The following is a 19,432-nucleotide window of genomic DNA, read 5'->3' as shown; positions in this document are numbered from 1 at the left end:
GCGAGATCATTTTAAGAGGTTATCCTCTGAGATATGCTATATTTCACACTCACCATCTTAAATGTTGTTTGCACAGTTTTTTTTTTTTGTGGCGTCTTTTTGCTGATTGGAGTTCCAGTACCTGACCAGAAATGCGTATTTGCATACATAGATCTTCTACTTGTGTTTGGCATTTAATACTGACCTATAAGTTACCCAAACCTCGAAAGACTCAAGAGATGAGCCAATGTTGTGTCCTCATAGTTATCCAAGCAACAAGCCAAGTTTAACCTGGACGGGTTCCGAGCTATGTGTCATTAAAAACTTCATTTGTTGTCGTTTTGTTTGTTGAACCTTTTTAAAATAACCCCCAGAAATGAAATTGCTTGTGGGACTTGAACTATTGTAGCATCAGTGAAGTTTTCCAAACACCTTTAGACTGAAAACTTGGCCCAAAGGTTAAAGGTCGATGCCTGTCTCTGGTCCTGCTTTTTGTCTTCTAGTTCCAACAGGCCTAACGTATTAATCTGTAGATACTGTCCATGATTGATTCTTCCTTTTTGCCTCCCCACTTCATTGTCATTGTTCTTTGCTGTTTAAAAACACGCACTCCACACAGTTGTGGTTTTTATTTGGGCCGTATGGGAATTTGCCCAGGGCAGCATTAAAAGGGAGATGAATGAGCTGCAGTTAAAATAAAACGCATGCTACAATCATGTCCCGATTAAGTGCTGTGCTGCTTTTATGCACATGCACTGATGAGACGATAGCACCACCGTGTGTAGAGTTGGCACCCCCGGCTTGCTGCTGGGAATTGGGAGACTATACTATGTGCTTTCAGCAAAACTGCCCTGCAGTCTATCCCACTCCAGAAAGTTATCTCACACAAATTATGCACCTGTTAGATCTGAAACCTGAGGTCTAGCGCAGAGCAGACGGAGGCAGTCATTGTTGAAAGAAAGCCAATAAATTTGGTCTGAAGACATGGGGAAGATAGAAAACATTGTGCAAGAATGTTCTTGAGTGGAAACTGCTATATCTCACCCTGAACACATCAACTTGCCCTGTGATTGTTGGTGGCGGCAGCATCACATTACATGTAAGCACTGCAATATTTTGATCTGTTCCGTTAACCTCCTGAGACCCGGGCTTTTGTGTGATGTGCATTTTTTATGTCTCCTTACTATTTGGGATTAGTATGACCTAACTTTAGTTGAAATTAAATTTTAGCTTTCTATGTGCTCTTGAACTATGTCAAAACCAATGCCCTCATATGAGGACAATGGGTCTGTTTTTGCATATACATTTTCTCCTTGTCAGGACCCAATTAGCCTAAAAATTAAATTTTAGCTTTCTACAATAAGTGGTTATCTCAAAACCCAATGTCCTCAGATGAGGACATTGGGTCTATCTGTGTGACGATAAGACTATTCAATCAATGTTATTATTTACATCTGTGTTTACAAAAATGTAATGTCCTCATATGAGGATGCAGGGTCTCAGGAGGTTAAAAACAAAAAAATTACGATTTTAAGCGCTGTCACACCTGAAAGTCATGTGAAATTGATTCAGGCATCTCATACATAGTTATTGTTTCCAGTTCCCAGATGCAAACTGAAAAAGGTTTTGTTAGATGCATAATGAGTGAATGTTTAAACTTCCATAATAAAAAGTTAATAGTTATTCAGGAGTGATGATAGCCGAGGGTAGAAGGTCCTGCATAACTTTAGATTGGCACAGATTTAATTTATTAGCTCCACATGCTAAACTGTTATTGGCAACATCTGATACATTCCTGATCAGCTGGTGGCTGAAATAAAATCTTTAAGTTTATATTAAACAGAGCTATACAATGATAAGCAACTTGCTAAATTACACAAGAGTAAAACAGCATAATTAGATAGCTATGGTTACAATAAAACAACAGGCTACATGCTCACCACTATGCAGGATGTTCTGTAAACTTTTCCTCTCTAATAAGCATTTAGAGGTTGAATGACAGAACATAGAGGCTGCAGACAAAATTCGACCTCTGGAACAACATGTTCAGCTGCTCCGTTCCTGTTTTTGTGAAATCAAGAAGCTGAATTAATAAACACAAACTGCCTGTTCCTCTGCACGGTCGTGAGAGCGTCCCCCGGTTAAACCCCAGCCAAGCAGCCGCCCGGTTAGGTTTTATTTTATTTTATTTTATTTATTTTTTTTCTACCTACACACCGGCTTGGAGGTGCCAGCTTTCCTGCGTCAAGTTTAACAAGGGCGATTCCGGAAACCATGCGACGGTCTTGCACAATAAAAGCACGGATGGGTACGCCATTAACCCGATGACCCTACACACCTGGACTACACCTTAGCATATTTTAGCATATTCCAGTTTCACAAGCGGATTACTGAGAAGACATAAGATCATATTTGCACCCTAATACACAATTTAAAATGGAGCAACTGCTACTCCTATAGAAAAATGACTTTCAACGTTTATGTATTTATTTCAGTAGCCTTCCCACACAGTCTTTTATGCCTGATATTCTGAAATGCATGAAACAAAGAGGTAAATAAATGACACACTTTATTTGTTTACTTAAATATGTTCTCCTTTTTTGTCCTTCAAAGCATCCAATTTCGAGGTAGTTACATTTAGCTCCACTCACAAGGATCACTTATATATGTTACAATTTATCCGTTTCCTAAAATCATTGACCCTGAAAAACTTGTTTTACTATATCAAATCACTTTTATTGTAAGTTGTACCATAACAACATAGATTAATAAACCTCTAAAGATTCTGTTAAGGTACTTGGATTTGGTGGAGCTTTGCTGAAAACAACTGTGATCTCTGTCAACATACAACCTTTTAATTTAGCTCGGAGCTCATCTACAAACGTGTTTTCTCTCCCAGTTGAAGCCACTAGAGGAAACAACACAATGCACCTGACTGTCCTCTGTCGCTACACACTTAATTAGATTGAATTGCCTATTTTTTCTGATTTGAATTGGTGCTGCATAAATAAACTGAATTGAATTTTACTTATTTGAAATGTGCTTTGACATTTTTTTTTTGTCTCCCACCTTAACATGACAGAGATATAATAAAACATAAAATTCTGTTTTTGGTCGGTTGGAGATTTCGTGTGCCATGCTAAGGTTATTAGAAATTCTGGCCTCTCCTTAGAAAACAGTGTGAGGTATATTTACTGTAGGGGTGTACAAAGTGAGAAATGGGGGACAATTGTGGCCCCTCTGAATGACTTCATGCAATTGTAGTATGTGGGTGGAAGCACATGCGGTTGATGTAGACGGACTCATTTTCATCTTTTATCTTTCTTTCACATGTCCGCACATGTGAAAGGAAGTGGTGTCGGTATAGACGTCAAAACTGTCTCAAGACCTGGGTCCCCCATCCTCATAGATCCTTCCTTGGTTAAGATAAACTGCACTGCATTGATATCTTCAGCAGAACCACAATTGAACATGTATTAATTTTCGAAAGTTTGAATTGGGGAAAGACTTTATTTTGAAAGCTCATAACGGAACTTGTTTGTTTATCACTACGTCTACGTTGACAGTGTGTTTGTGAGGAGGGGAGGGGGGGGGGAGTCTCCACAGGCTTTGGGGATCCTCAGACAGGTGGAGGAGACGTCCTCAAGCAGCTGAACTGCACCGGGCTCGGACTTGAGGACTGGGCTGGGCTGCAGGACGAGCGGCGGCGCTCGCTGTGCACGCTCGGTGCACGGATACCCCCCCTTATCCCTCATTTGCTCCCCTTGCAGCTGATGCCAGATACAAAAAAAAAAAAAAAAAAACATGCTTCGGCTGATTTCCCCCGTCCTGATCCCCCGCACACATGCTTGATTTTTCCAGCGTGCGCACGGAGAAGAGGAGGGATGTAGCCGCAGCAGGACAAATGAGGAGAACACATGGACTTCAGCTTTTCCCCTGAGATTCTTACGGTCTAAACCGGGCTTTCATCGCGCTGCTCTGGTCATGGAGAGCCAAGCGGTCGAGCCGCAGAACTATGAAGATGTGCAGAAAAGCGGCTACCTCCGCAAGCACAAATCGATGCACCGGCGGTTCTTCGTGCTGAGGGCGGCCTCGGAGCATGGTCCCGCTCGTCTTGAGTACTATGAGAACGAAAAGAAATTCCGCAGTAAATCACCTGTGCCCAAGAAGGTCCTGAACCTGGAGACCTGCTTCAACATCAACAAGCGGGCGGATTCCAAGAACAAGCACATGATCGTGCTCTACACCCGCAGCGAGAGCTTTGCCATCGCTGCGGACAGCGAGGAGGTCCAGAATGAGTGGTACCAAGCCATGCTGGATCTTCAGTGCAACTGTAAGACATGAAGCGTGGGCTGTGATTCCCACTGTCTGTTTCTCCATCAGGCCTGTCCTGCCCTATAGGCTGGTTCATCTCCATATATCTGTCTCGCCCATTCCAGATTGTTAAAAAAAAAAAAAAAAAAAAAAAAAGAGCACAGCCCAGCTTGTATTGTCAGAATATGTTGATTTTTTTTTTTTTTTTTTTTTTTTACGACATATGTGGTTTAATCGTTTGTTTGTTTCATTTATTTTTAAATCTCACTGTATTCCGCAAATCAGACTGTTTTTAAAGACAGGAGGTGGTTCATCTGACTGAGCGGGGTAGACCATCACGCAACGGGCGGCACGCGTTATGTGTTTGTGCAGCAGTCTCACCAAGCTTCAACATAGAGGATCAATTCCAGTCGGCAAAAAAAAAAAAATAATAATAATAATAATGTGATGCATATTTAATTGTTCGTGCGTACAGCAGGGGAAAACCGCTACCTCTTCTGACTAAAATGTAGCCCGCATTCGCACGATGGTGTGCTTTGCATGACGCAGTGGGCATATAGCAACCATCCAAGGGATGCATCATATAGTAGTAGCCTATCGCGGTGCACTCCGCTGCAGCCTGTGTTTTTGTTTTTCTGCACAGCTCTGACTTGCCGCTCGCCTAACCTACATTCGCGCTGTGCGGCGCGGCGCGGTTAAGGCAGGATCGGGACGGCATCCGACTGGAAATGATGTTTCTGTTGGCTACCCTCGTGTTTACGTTGTTATCCTTATGATGGGAGCAGACCACCACCGCCACCCGCCCCCCTCCCCTTTGCATTTCATGCGTTTCAGTCAGTCAGTGTAGACTGATGGGCTTGCCCCTCTCCGACGTGTTGTTGTGGAAGCCTGAGCAGATACGCGCTCAGAGCGTAGTGCGTAGACCACATCTTGTTGCCAGGGACAGCATCAATAGAGCCGTGGTGTGTGTGTGTGTGTGTGCGTGCGTATGTGTGTGTATGTGCATATATCTCTATGCGTGCATGTCTTGTTTACATTTTCCTATTCAAAAATAGCATATCGTGCGTTACTGATCCACTTCTCTGTAATCAGTTAATGAAATATCTGGTTGCAGCCATCAAACCATGTTTATAGTCACTTAACTTTTTTTTAAAACTGGTATTTAATGTTTTATCTTTGATGATGATTGGTGATTATTATTCACCCTCCTTGGATTCTCTGTCAAATTCATGGTATTGAAAAACATGGTATTGAAAAGTTTGCTTAAGCCAAAATCTATTCTTTTTTTTTGAATAATGTTGGGCTTATGTGTATTTAAAAGGAAGTTGTCCTCCAAGATTTTGGTCAATGTTAACATGATAGCAAGCACCCATGATGCCAATCTCTAACACATTTCATTTTCAATTTTGAAATACTTGTCATGCACCTACCTTTTTTATTCAGATTCAGAACCAGCAGTGGTTTGTCTGCTTTATTTATTTTGATCCTCAGTAGTCATTGTCGTAACAGTGGCACAACTTCCTCGTATACTAGAAATATTTTCATCTTAGATATTTTTCAACCTTTTTTTTTTTTTTTACTTTTTACGCCTTTTCACAGTCTTGATTAGCACTTTTTAATATTGGACTTTGAGGTTGAGATTGGTGAAAAAACCCTATGTTTCTCTATTATAGATTGGAGGGGCATCCTGTTTATTTTTACATTTGACTTTTGGATATTCTTGCTCCCAACACGGAGCTTGGATGAAAACATGTTTGTAAGAAAACAGAAACAAAAAGTGGAAAAAATCCAACTCCATGTTGTAATACTATTTCAAAACAGCATGACGATATGATGGACCAACATGGAGTTTAGTGAGATGCTACTTGTTTAAAAAGCTGTAAGAACCTCTGGCCAACGTTTATTTCAGTGTTTCTAAAACCTTTAAATGGAAATAACACCTTACTAAATGTGTACTTTTTCAAGTAACAGTATCTTTACTGGCTTTTTGAAGACAAAAGTCAAAAGTTGAACCACTGAAGTAGGAAAAAATAACAGATAAACTCCTCAAAGTTGAAATGCTGTGTGGGCAATGTGACCAGCCAACCTTCTGAGCTCTCCTACCCACAATACGGTTTTTCTTTGTGTGGCTCTCAGGGGATGAAGGATGAGAAATCACAAATTGTGCTTTAATAAATGTGAATCAGAACGATTTATTTAATCTGGCCCATGAAAAACGTGTTAAATTTGGCACTAGATCTAAACCTGTGAATTTCATGCCAACTTTAGTGTCGTTAGCCTTGCGTGGTGAATTTTGTTTAACTGCCTACGTTGTATGGTGTCACATCCCATTTCACTGGACATACAAATAATCGACAGAAACGTTGTGACAAAAAATTGTTTGGTTTTGAACTATGCTGCCCTGGGTGGTGAGCCATATCACTCATATCCAAAACTACCAACTAATTTAGAGAAAATGTTGAACTAATTCCTAGTTTCACTGTAGTCGACTACATATCTTCATTTACCTTGAAAAATAATGGTCACCTGTACCACTGTGGTATTACTTTTCAGCTAATTTATTCTAAGCCTCTTATAGGACATAAATAATTATTATTTGCTGGAGCTTAAAGTGATGCAGATTAATTGAGCACAGCTGCTAGGCAGAGACATATTTTGCTAAGTTTTTTATATCATGACAGACAATAAATAATCAAATTCAGTGTTGTTGTTTTTTTTAATAACATTTAGAGGTGTAATTGATTAATATATGTTTTCTGCTCTGTTTCTTCCCAGGTAAAACTCCTGAAGACTATGGCAGCAGTGGAGAGTGTAGCTCTCCATCTCCCATCCCGACTTTTAAGGAGGTATGGCAAGTCAAGGTTTGGCCTAAAGGTCTTGGACATGCCAGGAACTTGGTGGGCATCTATCGACTGTGCCTAACTGATAAGACAGTCAACTTTGTCAAACTCAACTCAGATGTGGCTGCTGTGGTGTTGCAGCTGATGAATGTCCGCAGGTGTGGCCATTCAGAAAATTTCTTCTTCATTGAGGTGGGACGCTCAGCCATTACAGGCCCCGGAGAGTTCTGGATGCAAGTGGACGACTCTGTTGTGGCTCAAAACATGCACGAGACTCTGCTGGAGGCTATGAAAGCCCTAAGTGAGGAATTCCGTCAGCGCAGCAAGTCTCAGTCTGTGGGAACTTCTTGTGGTGGCGGTACTGCTTCAAACCCCATTAGTGTCCCGAGTCGGCGTCATCACCCAAACCTGCCACCAAGCCAGGTGGGCTTCTCCAGACGAGCACGCACTGAGACCCCAGGAACAGGTGGCAGCAGCACAAGCACATCACCCACGTCACGTCATGGATTTCCAAGGGCACGAACAGCCAGCATTGGAGCCAGGTCGGAAGAGGGAGGAGCGAGTGCCAGAGGGACGTGGGCCAGTTCCAGCCCGAGCCTGAATGGATCCTGCTCAACTACTCCAACGCTTAGGCCCAAACCCACAAGGGCTCCAACACCTGCTAAGATAACCTTAAGCCTTGCACGTTACACACCTAACCCTGCTCCCTCTCCTGCACCAAGCCTGTCCTCCAGTTCAGGTCATGGGTCAGAGTGTGGCCTGGTTGGGTCCGTAGTGGGAGGCATGTCGATTTGCTCCTACGCTCGCGTTTCTCAAAGAGTTTCTGTTTCAGGTTCACCGAGTGACTACGGGTCCTCAGATGAGTATGGTTCCAGTCCTGGTGAACACTCTCTGCTCATACCAAGTTTATCAGGACATCATGCACATGGAGAGGGCTCCTCCAGCTATATAGTAATGGGACAACGAGAAGGTCTGCTTGGTTCCCATCATCATTCAAAAGGCAGACGGATTCTGAGACGCTCATCAAGTCGAGAGTCTGAGGCCGAGCGAAGGCTGCTGAGTAAGAGGGCATCCCTGCCTTTGGCATCCCATGAAAGACTAACCCCGCACAGAAAAGATGAAGATGATGACGATGAGGAAGAGTATGCCATCATGTCACAGAGTGCTAATAGAGAGAGTGCGGATCTGCATCAAGGCTCAGGGAATCCAGCAGTTCAGGGTGGGCAGCTTGACGCAGTAGGGAAGAACAGGAAGAGGGCTGACAAAAGCAGGGGACATGGGGACAGAGGAGCAGCTGTAGACAGTGGCTACATGTCAATGTTACCTGGGGTGACATCTCCACCTGTTTCACTATCTCTTTCAATGGGTATGTACGACGCCAGTGCTAAACCCGGGGCAGATGATGAGTACATGGCCATGACCCCCAAAAACAGTGTGTCCCCTCCTCAGCACATCCGCCAACCCTCCTCAGAGGGCTACATGGTCATGTCTCCTAACAGCAGCAGCTCCACAGACCTGCATGGACTGGGCATATGGGAGAGCAGAGCCAGCATGGAGAGCCGAGCGGCCAGTGACTACATGAACATTTCCCCTGTCAGCAGTCGCTCTGCCTGCAGCACACCACCTTCACACCCTGAACAGCACCAACTGCAACCAAAAATGTTCAATTCATACTTCTCCCTGCCACGAGCCTATCAGCATACCCTTTATACTCGCTTTGAGGAGGACTTGAACAAAGGGGAAGAAAAGAAAGACAGCAGTGGGCATGAAAGTGCTGGTAGGGGAGGGAGAACAGGGTACAGCAAAAGAAACAAAATTGCAGTGGGCTCTGCAGGAAGCTGCCAGCTCTCCATGTCTTCCTCTTCTTTTTCCTCCAGCTCTGCTAGCAGTGAAAGCCTTGAAGATAAGACAACTTCTGGTGGGCGGGGGTTAAGTTTATTAAGAACTGGGGCAGAATACAAAAGTGCAGGAACATCCACAAAGGACGGACGTCACCACCAAAAGCGTGCATCCAGTAGTAAGAGCCCAAAGCAACAGAGGAGGGGGCGTCCTTTGAGTGTATCTTCAGACATTGCTAAAGCGAACACCTTGCCAAGGGTTAAGGAGAATCTACCACCATCAGGGTCCCAGAATGTCGGGGACTATGTAAGTATTATCTTTAAGGAAGATGGTGCATTCGATAAAGAACAAAGTGGAGGGTCTCATCACGGACCACCTTTAATCCATGGAACTCTTTGGCCCATAAACCAACCGCTGCTCTGTCATGATAACCCTGCTAACCTTCCCCGCAGCTTCTCGGCACCACTCTCCACCTCCGCTGAGTATGTCAACATGGATTTAGGGAAATCCTCAACACCACTGACTCATGTTAGATCCACATTCAGCACCCTACAGGACCCACCGGCAGTTTCCCCCAAGGCCCGGCATGAACACAGCTCGCCCTCTCCGCTGGTAGCAGAATGCAGCGCAGGGTACAGAACAAAAATAAAGATGGCAACAGGGCTGACGGATGTTCCATTTATAGACAGCAAAATTTCCAGTTCGAGCAACTTAGCAAGACCTGCCACTCACTCTGGTCAACCACTATCTAGAGAGCAGGATGCAAGTTTGGGTTCTTCCCCAGTCAAGTCCTTCCAGTCGCCTGATAAGAGCAGCAGACTGGTCCGAGGTGATCAACAGAGACACCTGAGCCACCGGTCAGAGACATTTAGCTCACCGCCATCTTTGCCACCATACGCATCTTCTTCTACCTCCCTCTTCCCTGAGGGCAGCCATGCAGCGAGTCATCGGCAGGGTTTGGACTGCTCACTGTGGGAGAATGGCCAGACTGCTGGTTTGTCTGCCACGCCTCCACCCCAAGCCTCCACCACATCCACTGAACAAGGCCTTAACTACATAGACCTTGACTTAGCCATGAAGGAGAGCCCTCAAGCTGGAGCAGAGCGCACCTCTCCTGTCTACAACGTCGGAGCGAGTACCAGTGCCGGCTCTTCCCTCAACACTTATGCCAGTATTGATTTCTACAAATCAGAGGAGCTACGAACGAACCAGAACAGCAGGAAGGATGGGCAAGGTGAGTGCTGTGAGTCCTCAGACCACAAATATCTAAAAAGTATTCATTCTGAATTGTAAAATGACAAATTGACAATTGCAGACATTCAGAACATTGTCTGGCATTCACAATGGCTTTATAAGCAAAATAAGAACTAGCTGCAGTCCCAACAGTTATGAAAAAACCCTGTCAATGATGTAAACATTTCAATATAGCTAAGAGGAGAAAAAAAACATTTAACACTAATCAGATTGGATACATGCTTTGACGTGATGTTAATAGTCATCTGATAAAATCGTCGTCTGGATCTTAGTCACTGCTGCTTTCATCTTGCACTGATGTTTTCCATGGCTTCAAGCTGGTGGGCAGCGCTGCGCTTCCAGTCTGTGGGCTGTCTGTAGAGTCTCTTATTATCACAAGTGGGTGTTCAGAGAGCAGGGCCAATTGATTTGTCTGCTGGTAATGAGCCATTTCACATGAATGGAGGCACAGGGGACAAAACGCGGGCCAGGTGTTTATATGTTTATATGTGGGCGGGTTGATGGCTGCTGAATTTCTGATGGCAGCGTTAAGTTGCATTCCAAAGATTGGCTTAATACTGTTTAAGGTTCACTCTTTTATTTATTTTTTATAAATTGACTTTCATGTGCAGATCTACAAAAATATGCACTCTATCAGCAATATGATTCTATGGACAATCATATTCTAAATGTGCAGCTATTTATTTAGCATTTACATAATTGAAATCAAGGCTCTGGGAGTACTCTGTCCATAAGTAATTATTTATGCTGCAGTTAATGACTGATCATGCCTTTCAGTAATCCAAACCTCTATAAGCCCATTTATCCTGGTTTCATTAACTGTAACTGTTTTCTGATAAACTGTACCTCAGAGCAGTGTCAGTACTTCATTATAAACCCAGAAAGAACCTGGTTTACTCCATTTCCAATCAGAAGTTGACATGCATTCATCCCTGCCATGACTCTTATATTGATTTTTGGGTTTTTAACTATTTATTTGTGGGTTTGATTTTCTTTCTACAGCGAAAGCTTGTACAATATACGGCTTCAATAACGTTAATAAGATTTGAGTGCACAAGTTTGAATTGATTAAAGATTTTCTGTAATCCACACAGGGTCAAAACTATAGATACAGGCTCAGGTCTATAACTGTATTTGGTCAAACGTCCCATAGAAATTTGTACCTTGACATCAAATATTTTTTAACCATAAAAGAGCTTCTGACAAATTCTGGCAAGGTTTTTGACCACTCTTCTTAGCAGAATTAGTATAATATATTTAAATTGGTTGGTTTCTCTGGCATGGATCTGACTTTTATGCATAGTCTGTCAATTTTCAACAGGTTGTGTTTGGGGTGACTTCAAGCACCTAATTGTAAATCCTGGAACACCAGCATCACTTTCCACAGTGAAGTAAATTTAACATCAAAATGGAGACAAAACCTGCCAACAAAGAGAAAGCTCTGCTCCAAAACTATTGGCATCAAGCTCTCCTAACATTTGAGGCTTGGAGCCCAACGCCATCCAGAGACGTGTTTTGTTATCAAAAATGAAGATATTTCATTTCATTGAGAAGAAGTATGTCTAGATAAGTCGGGGTTAGACATTCAAGTTTGAGAATGTTGAGCCAAATGCCAACCATGGTGGTCTTAGATTCTTCCTGATGGTCTAGTTTACAAGTACTGGTCGACTACATGAGGAAGAAAACCCCAATTCTTCAATGTTGAAACAATTGTTGATAGAACTTACCATTAATATCAACCTTATTGAAAATATTTTCTTTAAAGCTAGATCCATGTTGGGAATTTTAAATTAGTTCTACAAGTTCTGCATAGAAATTTGAATCCAGAAGTGTGTTGCTGGCTACAACACCCACATCGGTGCTCCACAGCTTGTTAATGGATACTACAGCAACATCAACAAAAATCTGTGGGGATGTATGTATATATATTTGAGTACATATGACTGTGTGGATTACAGAAAATCCATAATGAGTTCAAATTTCTGTCTTACTTTTTAAGAAATCATTCATTTAACAGCCCAGACATGAAAACCTTGGTTCAAATAAATCATCTAAAGCCAAACGTTTAGACCTGTGACGAGAATTGTAGGTGCTGCCACTTTATTGTATGAAAATGATCAGATTAGATCAGTGAACACTTTGTGCTGTTCAGGTGGTTATCAAGAAAAGAAGAAACAATAATCTGTGGAAGTGATAAAGCTCTCACAAACACACACAATATTGATATCTGCAACAACGGCCATGAGACCAATCAGAAAATCCTTCAACAAAGATATCAAGCGTCATGTGATATTTACTCAAGCTGCCAGCAGGACTTCTAGATTAAACAAAAGCAATATGCCTGGGCGAATATATAATCTAGACAGAACGGCTTTATCGGCTGTAACATTCTGTGCTCAGGAAGTCTACGTTAGATGTGCTGGGGGTAGAGAAAATTTTTATGCTCTTAACTGCATGAAGATGAGAAAATTCCATGTGTCAAACATCTATCTATCTTGAACATCTCTGCCTTCTTTTGATTCTTTCATTCCAGACTGTTGATCTCCGTCTTTGTCTTTGATGCGACGGCTCGCCATGTGTTGCCACAACAGAACTGGACGCCGGAGTCGGAACGCTGAAACTATGGAAAGCTCATCCCTTCCTGTTTGGTGTTTCCTGTCAACCAAATGTGTGCCAAACACACACGCGCACACACACACACACACACACACACACACCCACACACACACACACGCGCACACACACACACACAACCTTACAAACTCAACACACAATCAAAGCGTAAGGAAAAGACGTTACGTTGCTTGAACTAAGGAGACACTTGATCTTTTTTTAACTTGGTACAGAGAAGCTCACAGGTGACAGGCTACAAAATACGGTTGCCACCTTTTTTTGTACTTCATTAAAAATCATAATCGTTCCAAAATGTTTTATTATGTGTGTTAATGTTAGTTTCATTGAATTTTATAATTGGCAAAAACTCCATGTGTCATTTTTGAGCGAACCAGTTCGTTGAAGTTCTGTGCCACAAGATTGGAAAGTAATTATATGCCAATTAGTACGCTTATTTAATTTCGCTTCAGTGTTACATTCTTTTTCTTTGCACACATAGTTTAAATGATCAACAGATGTCCCTTAGGTTCAAGCAAGTAAGAAGATAACTGCTGGACATACGTTTCTTAAACATTCACACCATCTCACTGTAAACAGTTTTAAATTATTATCTACTGTAAAGTTGCCCCAAAAAAGCTTTTATACTTTTAGACTACTGCTCTTGTGTTACTGAGGTGCTCCAAATACTGGCCAAATGCTTTGAAATGTAAATTCACTACAGAGCCCTTCACATTTATTTGCTCTCCTGGTGAGGATGTTTAAAAATCTTTAAAATAAATTTGTCCTTTATTGCAGTAGCAAAATTTCACATAAGATGATTCTGAGACTAAAATGACTTTTCACTGCAAGCTGCCCAAAAACCTGCTGGCATGTAGCTAGTATCCAATGGATGTAATGCAAATCTGACAAACTCTTTGTTGGAGTTTTCAAACTATACGTTTGCCTCGGCCAGCCTTGTTTGTTCCCTTTCTTGATTTTAATTGTTGCTCTTTCTGCAGATATGGCCAAATTTAGATCATCAGCTGGGTGTTTGTGGTCATTTCCTAACTTATGGGGTTGATGTTTTTCTTGAGTGCCATGTTCTCTTGTCTTTCCCACGTTGAAGAACGGAAAAGAGCAATGTGCCTCTGCGTCACATAAAAGTTTCCCCAAGGAAGCCGCAAGTCATGCATTACAAATTAAAGGCTTCCCAATACAATAAAGAGATTTAAATTATATAAACATAAAATAGGAATTTATTTTAAGGCTTTTTGCACGTCCTTACAGAGATGCCAGTTAAAGTGAAGGATGCTTTCCCACCATTTACCTATCAATCCCCATTGCTGTGACGCATTTAAAGTCCAGCCCCATTCAAGTGGGAAAAATACTTTTGCTTGTATTTATGGAAATGTCCTGGCTGATAGGTGCTAAAGACTCCTGAACATAAAACTAGCAAGGCTCTTCATGTCCCACTTTAAGTGTTCAAAGATTTTCCCGATCGTTAGACGCATAGAAGTTGAACAGACGCAGCCGGTCTGCGACATCTACACGGACAGAGAGCTGCAAATATTCCCCCCTCGTCCGCCTTCGGATTCCTCTTAATAACAGTGTATCAGATGAGGCTGACACATGACTGTCAAATCAATTACATGATGTCTGAGTCACACAACGAGCGCTTCAGCAGGAGAGACCATCAGAGGAAAAAAAATAGAGATATACGTTGCTTTTTTTTTTTTTTTTTTAGTTGAAGACTTAAAATCATTTTGAACTTTTAAGTAACACAAACTTAGTAGAAACATTATAAATGCTTTTTTTTGGCATCTCAGCTTTTCTATTACAACTGTATATTACACTATGGTATATACTATAGTAATAAGAGTAGAGTGACAGAAACTATAGTACATACTGCGGTTATAGTTTTCCTCATTTCCGAAACAGTTAACACAATTTTAATATAAAATGACACACTACAATGGTATATAAAATATACAGTATACATATAATGAATAATACTATATAGCCTAGATATCTATATACTCTTTTATAAAGTGCCTCATTTTTGATTGTAGCTGTTTTTACACAGGTTATCTTAAAATGGGTTGTGAAAACGGGGCTGGGGGAAAACAATAACATTTCTCTTCAAAGCTTAAATTTGTGGAAGGAGGACAGACCAGAAACGTAAAACTGCTGCCGTTCAACAGTGATTAGATTGCCTTAAAGTGTTTTATCAGAGACATGAAAAAGGAAGCAGTTTTGATTTTGTTGCAGTGCCTAACACTGAAGCCACAATGTAAGCACATGCACCCCTCTCGCTATTTTATTTATTTTTTTGGTTGGTTTTGTCAAACTGAGGTTTTGCTAAAAAAAAAAAAAAGAAGAAGAAAAAGAGAAAAGACAATGAAGACAAAGAAGAAAGAATCCTCTCCTCATATATTTTTTTGTAGTGGTCCCGTCTTTCTATTTCACTCTCATGCACCCACCTGAAAAAACAAGCATATACGATACATTAGTCATACACGGCGCCTTGCAAAACTATTCATTGCTTTTGAACATTACAACCACAAACTTCAAACTGTATTTTATTGGGATTTTATAAAACAGACCACCACAACATAGTGCACAGCTGAAAAGTTGGACAAAATGTATTTCTTTTCCAAAATAATTACAAATTCAAATAAGAAAGGTCTTTTAGGGTACTTCAATCAGCTTTGCTCAAACAACGTAGACATTCTTCTTTGTAAAGCATCTGGGAACAGTAAATGTCCAAGTCACAGATTCCCAATTGGATTTAGGCCTACACTTTTCAGATTTTTATTAATAAATCATTTTTGAGAAACATCTAATCTGTACTCCACAGTTATACTGTATTCATGTTAGTTTGTCAGATAAGGTCCTAATGTGGAATTGATGAATACCTTTGCAAAGCACTACATCTTAACTTTCCTGGTTTCTGCTTCACGAAGAAGCTGCCATCTTGTATGTAAATAATGAACACGATATTAATGAATTAACTTTTACGTTTTAAAAGCACTCCCTTAACAAGCTTTTGGAAAAATGGAGCGTGCTTGTGGCTGTGAGCTTGTTCGTGTCAAAACTGTATGAACATGCTTTTCAGTGATTTGGTGATACAGATATTGATTGAGCTTCCAGTAATTGTGAGTAGTTCTGTTTCTCTATCATATTGTCTTCTTTTCTCCACCCACAACATCTGTTGGACTGTGGACCAAGTCTTTACACTCATTGCCTCCTCTTTTATAAATCCTGCTGCAGCCAATCAAAGTACCCAAAAGAAAAGAAAAAAAACAAAAGTCTAAAATTAATGAAAGGTTTAGAATAATTTGTTGGTCTAATTTAGGAAACACACACATCCAGATATCAGTCAAAATATTCTTTCCTTTTTAAAGCTCATATTGTGTTTCTCTGACTGTAGTACTTTAACTGGGGGGTGTTTAATCACGGCCACAGGTGGCAACATTTATTTGGCCTTGTTGTGACATTGCTGAAACTGCAGACCATTTTAATTGCAAATACTTTTAGAAAGAAAAAAAAATGTCTGCTGTATTTTGTTGATAAGGTGATGCAATGCTGAACCAAACTTGTTCTGAGTCCAGGGTTCTGGCTGAGTGCACACAGGGTAAAAACAAATGAAAGGTTTTCTTGATGGAGTTCTGACATTTGGTAGCTTTTCCCACATTTAGATTGATTTAAATTTTTGTTTATTTATTTAAAGGACTCAGCACCAGTGTGGTCAAGTCAGTTTAAAGTTTATCTCGAAAACTACATCTGTTTCTTAAAAGTATTTAGCTTTTTATTAGTACTTATTGGTGCCTGATTGCCTCGTTCCTCTTAATAACAGTAATAACAGGAGCCACTCCATTAAAATGAGGAAAAGGCGGGAATCACCATGGCAACCAATGTGCATGCTTCATAAAGAATGCAGTAGTTAAAATTGGACTTTCACAGTAAGACTAACAGGTACTTTTTAAAAAATGAATACTACAAGTAAAGAAGGATACAAATTACTGTTTGGCCTAATCCAAAAAAACAAGTTCGTTTGGATTTTCAAAATAAGGTTGCCAATCCTGCTTTTTAAAAAAAAAGCAATTATGTTAAAGTAAAACGCATTTATTTTCTTCAACATAAGAAGTTTCAAACTTTTGTATATTTGCATATTGCAAAATTGGGCTGACATACACACCTAAATTAAGCATGACCTTTATTGCTTTTTCAAAATAAATCACAATTTTTTAAAAATAGATCCTGCTATTTCATTGTTTGATTATTACAACCATATTTCTCATCCTTTGTCACCAAAGATAATATTTTGGGCTCAAATAAGACATATTAAGCACCAAGCGTTGGGCACCACTGAGGCTCCTTCAGGATTCCTTACAATTTTGATATTTTTAACATAGTCTCTGCACTCTCAGTGTACACTCAATATTGACAATCTTAACCAAATCCATACAGGAGCTTCTGTTGTCATAGTTTATCTTATCGGAGGTATGTTTTAATCTGTTTGTGTTAGCCTCCTTTCTAATTGGGGATTAGAGAGAATCTCTGACTGTACCTTATAATCTCAAATCAGAGCAGACGCAACAGTTGGTGTTACTGTAAAGCCCCTGGGAGAGCCTGATGTCGGCTCAGTGGGTGCAAACGGCTAAGAGGAGTGCAGAACTTTACAACCAAACCCACTGTAGCTTAATATGTTAATATCTGCTGTATTTCTTTTTTTTTTGTTCTACCATTGGAAGATAGGTGGCTGCTTTCTTTAGCTATTTTAACACAGTGCACAAGCTGCTCCACGGACTCTAAATGTGGGAAATGATACTGTATGTACAATCAGGATACCTGCTATAACTACAGTAAAAGAGCATCATATGTATTTTAAAATCAAATGATCCTACTTTGATAATGATGTAATTGTAAAAGATGAACAGGAACTATAGGTATGTAAAGTTTAATGTGTATAAAGAAGTTTGCTTCAAGGGAAGGGAGGGGACGGGGCGGCATGGGGTTCATTCTGTTTATGGCAAAATTGTTTCAAACAGAGTATTGATGATTTTTGTCTGTGATGTAGACAACAACAATGTTTTTTTTTCTTTTGATAAAAGGCAAAGTGATATAAAAAAAAGTGTTCTGTGATTCTTTTATTATTTTTGAATTAATGACACGGAGTCAAATGAGTCTAGACTGATGCACAGTAAGCCGCCACAGGTCTGAGTTTTAAAGGATAAGCTTGTCGATGGAGTTTCTTTAATCCCTGCCTCCTCTGTTTAACAGATGGAGTTTGGGTGGTTTTGGGGTAAATAACAACTGAGTGAGGTTTCGGCTGTTTGACAGTTTTAGTTTCAGTATTTATTACCCTGTGAGTAACATCAATGTATTTTCAATAGGAAATTTGTATTTCACAGAACCCACAAACATTGTGTTTTCATTAAGGTGCATAAAGCATGACTCTGGTTGGATGTTTGTCTTTTAAGAAGCTTAAAACTAGTTTTGGATCATTGTCCTGTTTGATCCATACTTAATTTTGACAGTTTTAGTCACGAAACTAAATTTTTGACCAAAATGTTATTTAGTTTTAGGGACTAAAACTAAAGTCCCTAAAACTTGTTATTGTAAATTGCAAGACTTACAGGGATATGTTTCATTCCTCTAAGAGCTCATAGTTTACGATACAGTACTATTCATTTCTTTAAACCTTAGTGAAATATTTATCTTCATCTCAATTTCCCTTTTCAAGTTTTAATCTCACAAATCTTAATTGTGATAGGGTTCTGTACAAAATACAACATTCCTTATTTAATTAAAATTTAAAAAAATCTGATTTGTTCTACCTAAACAAAAAATGGATACATCATTTATTATTATTATTATTATTATTATTATTATTATTATTATTATTACTATTATTTATTTTTTTGTTGTAATTATGATGTTTGACCATGTGTGGATTAGAAAATAATTCACAATCATATTTGGTGTTGAGGAGCCAAATCTGGTTTTTAAAAAAGTCCAGCTGTTTGTTGGGTGTTTGTTCTCCACTGAGAAAAAAAAAGACATTTGAATGTATCATAAATGACCTAAAATTAAAATGACATGCATTCTATACATTAGCTAAAATAATACAATAGATATTTGTTCTCTGACATGTATATTTTTATACATGTCAGAGAACAAATGATCATGTTAATTTTTCTGTGTAGTCTGCTGGGGTTGTGAATTTAGACTTCTTTTTGTTTGTTTCTCAAAACAAAAACCTGCAATCAAAAAATTTAGATTTTCTCTAAAGTTTGGATGCAATCTGTTTCCCTTTCTACAACAACAGATCACACAGATTAAGAAAAGCAATAACTTCAGTATTAAAGCCTTGAAGACACCCAAAATCTAATAACTCCTGGAATCTTAGTTAAGGGAAACAATAGTACTGTAAACAAAAACTGAAAATAGAAAGAGACTTGAGGTCGTCACTATGGAGAACCAGCTGCCATAACTGGAGTTCATCAGTCCACTGATTAAAAAATAAAAAAAATAGGGGGAATAAAAGGTGTTTCTCTTTAACAAGTCTCATCTGATCTTGTTTTTTCACAGTCCTGAGAGTGTGGGATGTT

At 40.0% G+C, this 19,432-nt stretch overlaps 1 protein-coding gene across 1 annotated transcript; it reads left to right on the top strand.

Annotated features, from left to right (window-relative positions):
• Positions 1-3,595: 3,595 nt before the first annotated feature.
• On the top strand, positions 3,596-16,528 carry LOC102227908 (insulin receptor substrate 1-B-like). The gene is made up of 3 exons (XM_023342839.1): positions 3,596-4,312; positions 7,069-10,206; positions 12,760-16,528. The coding sequence occupies exons 1-3, from the start codon at positions 3,964-3,966 to the stop codon at positions 12,765-12,767; spliced, it is 3,495 nt and encodes a 1,164-aa protein (XP_023198607.1). The 5' UTR covers positions 3,596-3,963; the 3' UTR covers positions 12,768-16,528.
• The last annotated feature ends 2,904 nt before the right edge of the window (positions 16,529-19,432 follow it).

This window comes from Xiphophorus maculatus, chromosome 11 (genome assembly GCF_002775205.1).
Source record: "Xiphophorus maculatus strain JP 163 A chromosome 11, X_maculatus-5.0-male, whole genome shotgun sequence".
In the NCBI taxonomy this organism is placed as follows: Eukaryota; Metazoa; Chordata; class Actinopteri; order Cyprinodontiformes; family Poeciliidae; genus Xiphophorus; species Xiphophorus maculatus.
Note: the sequence above shows the minus strand (reverse complement) of the source record. Positions and strands in the feature narration are given on the sequence as shown.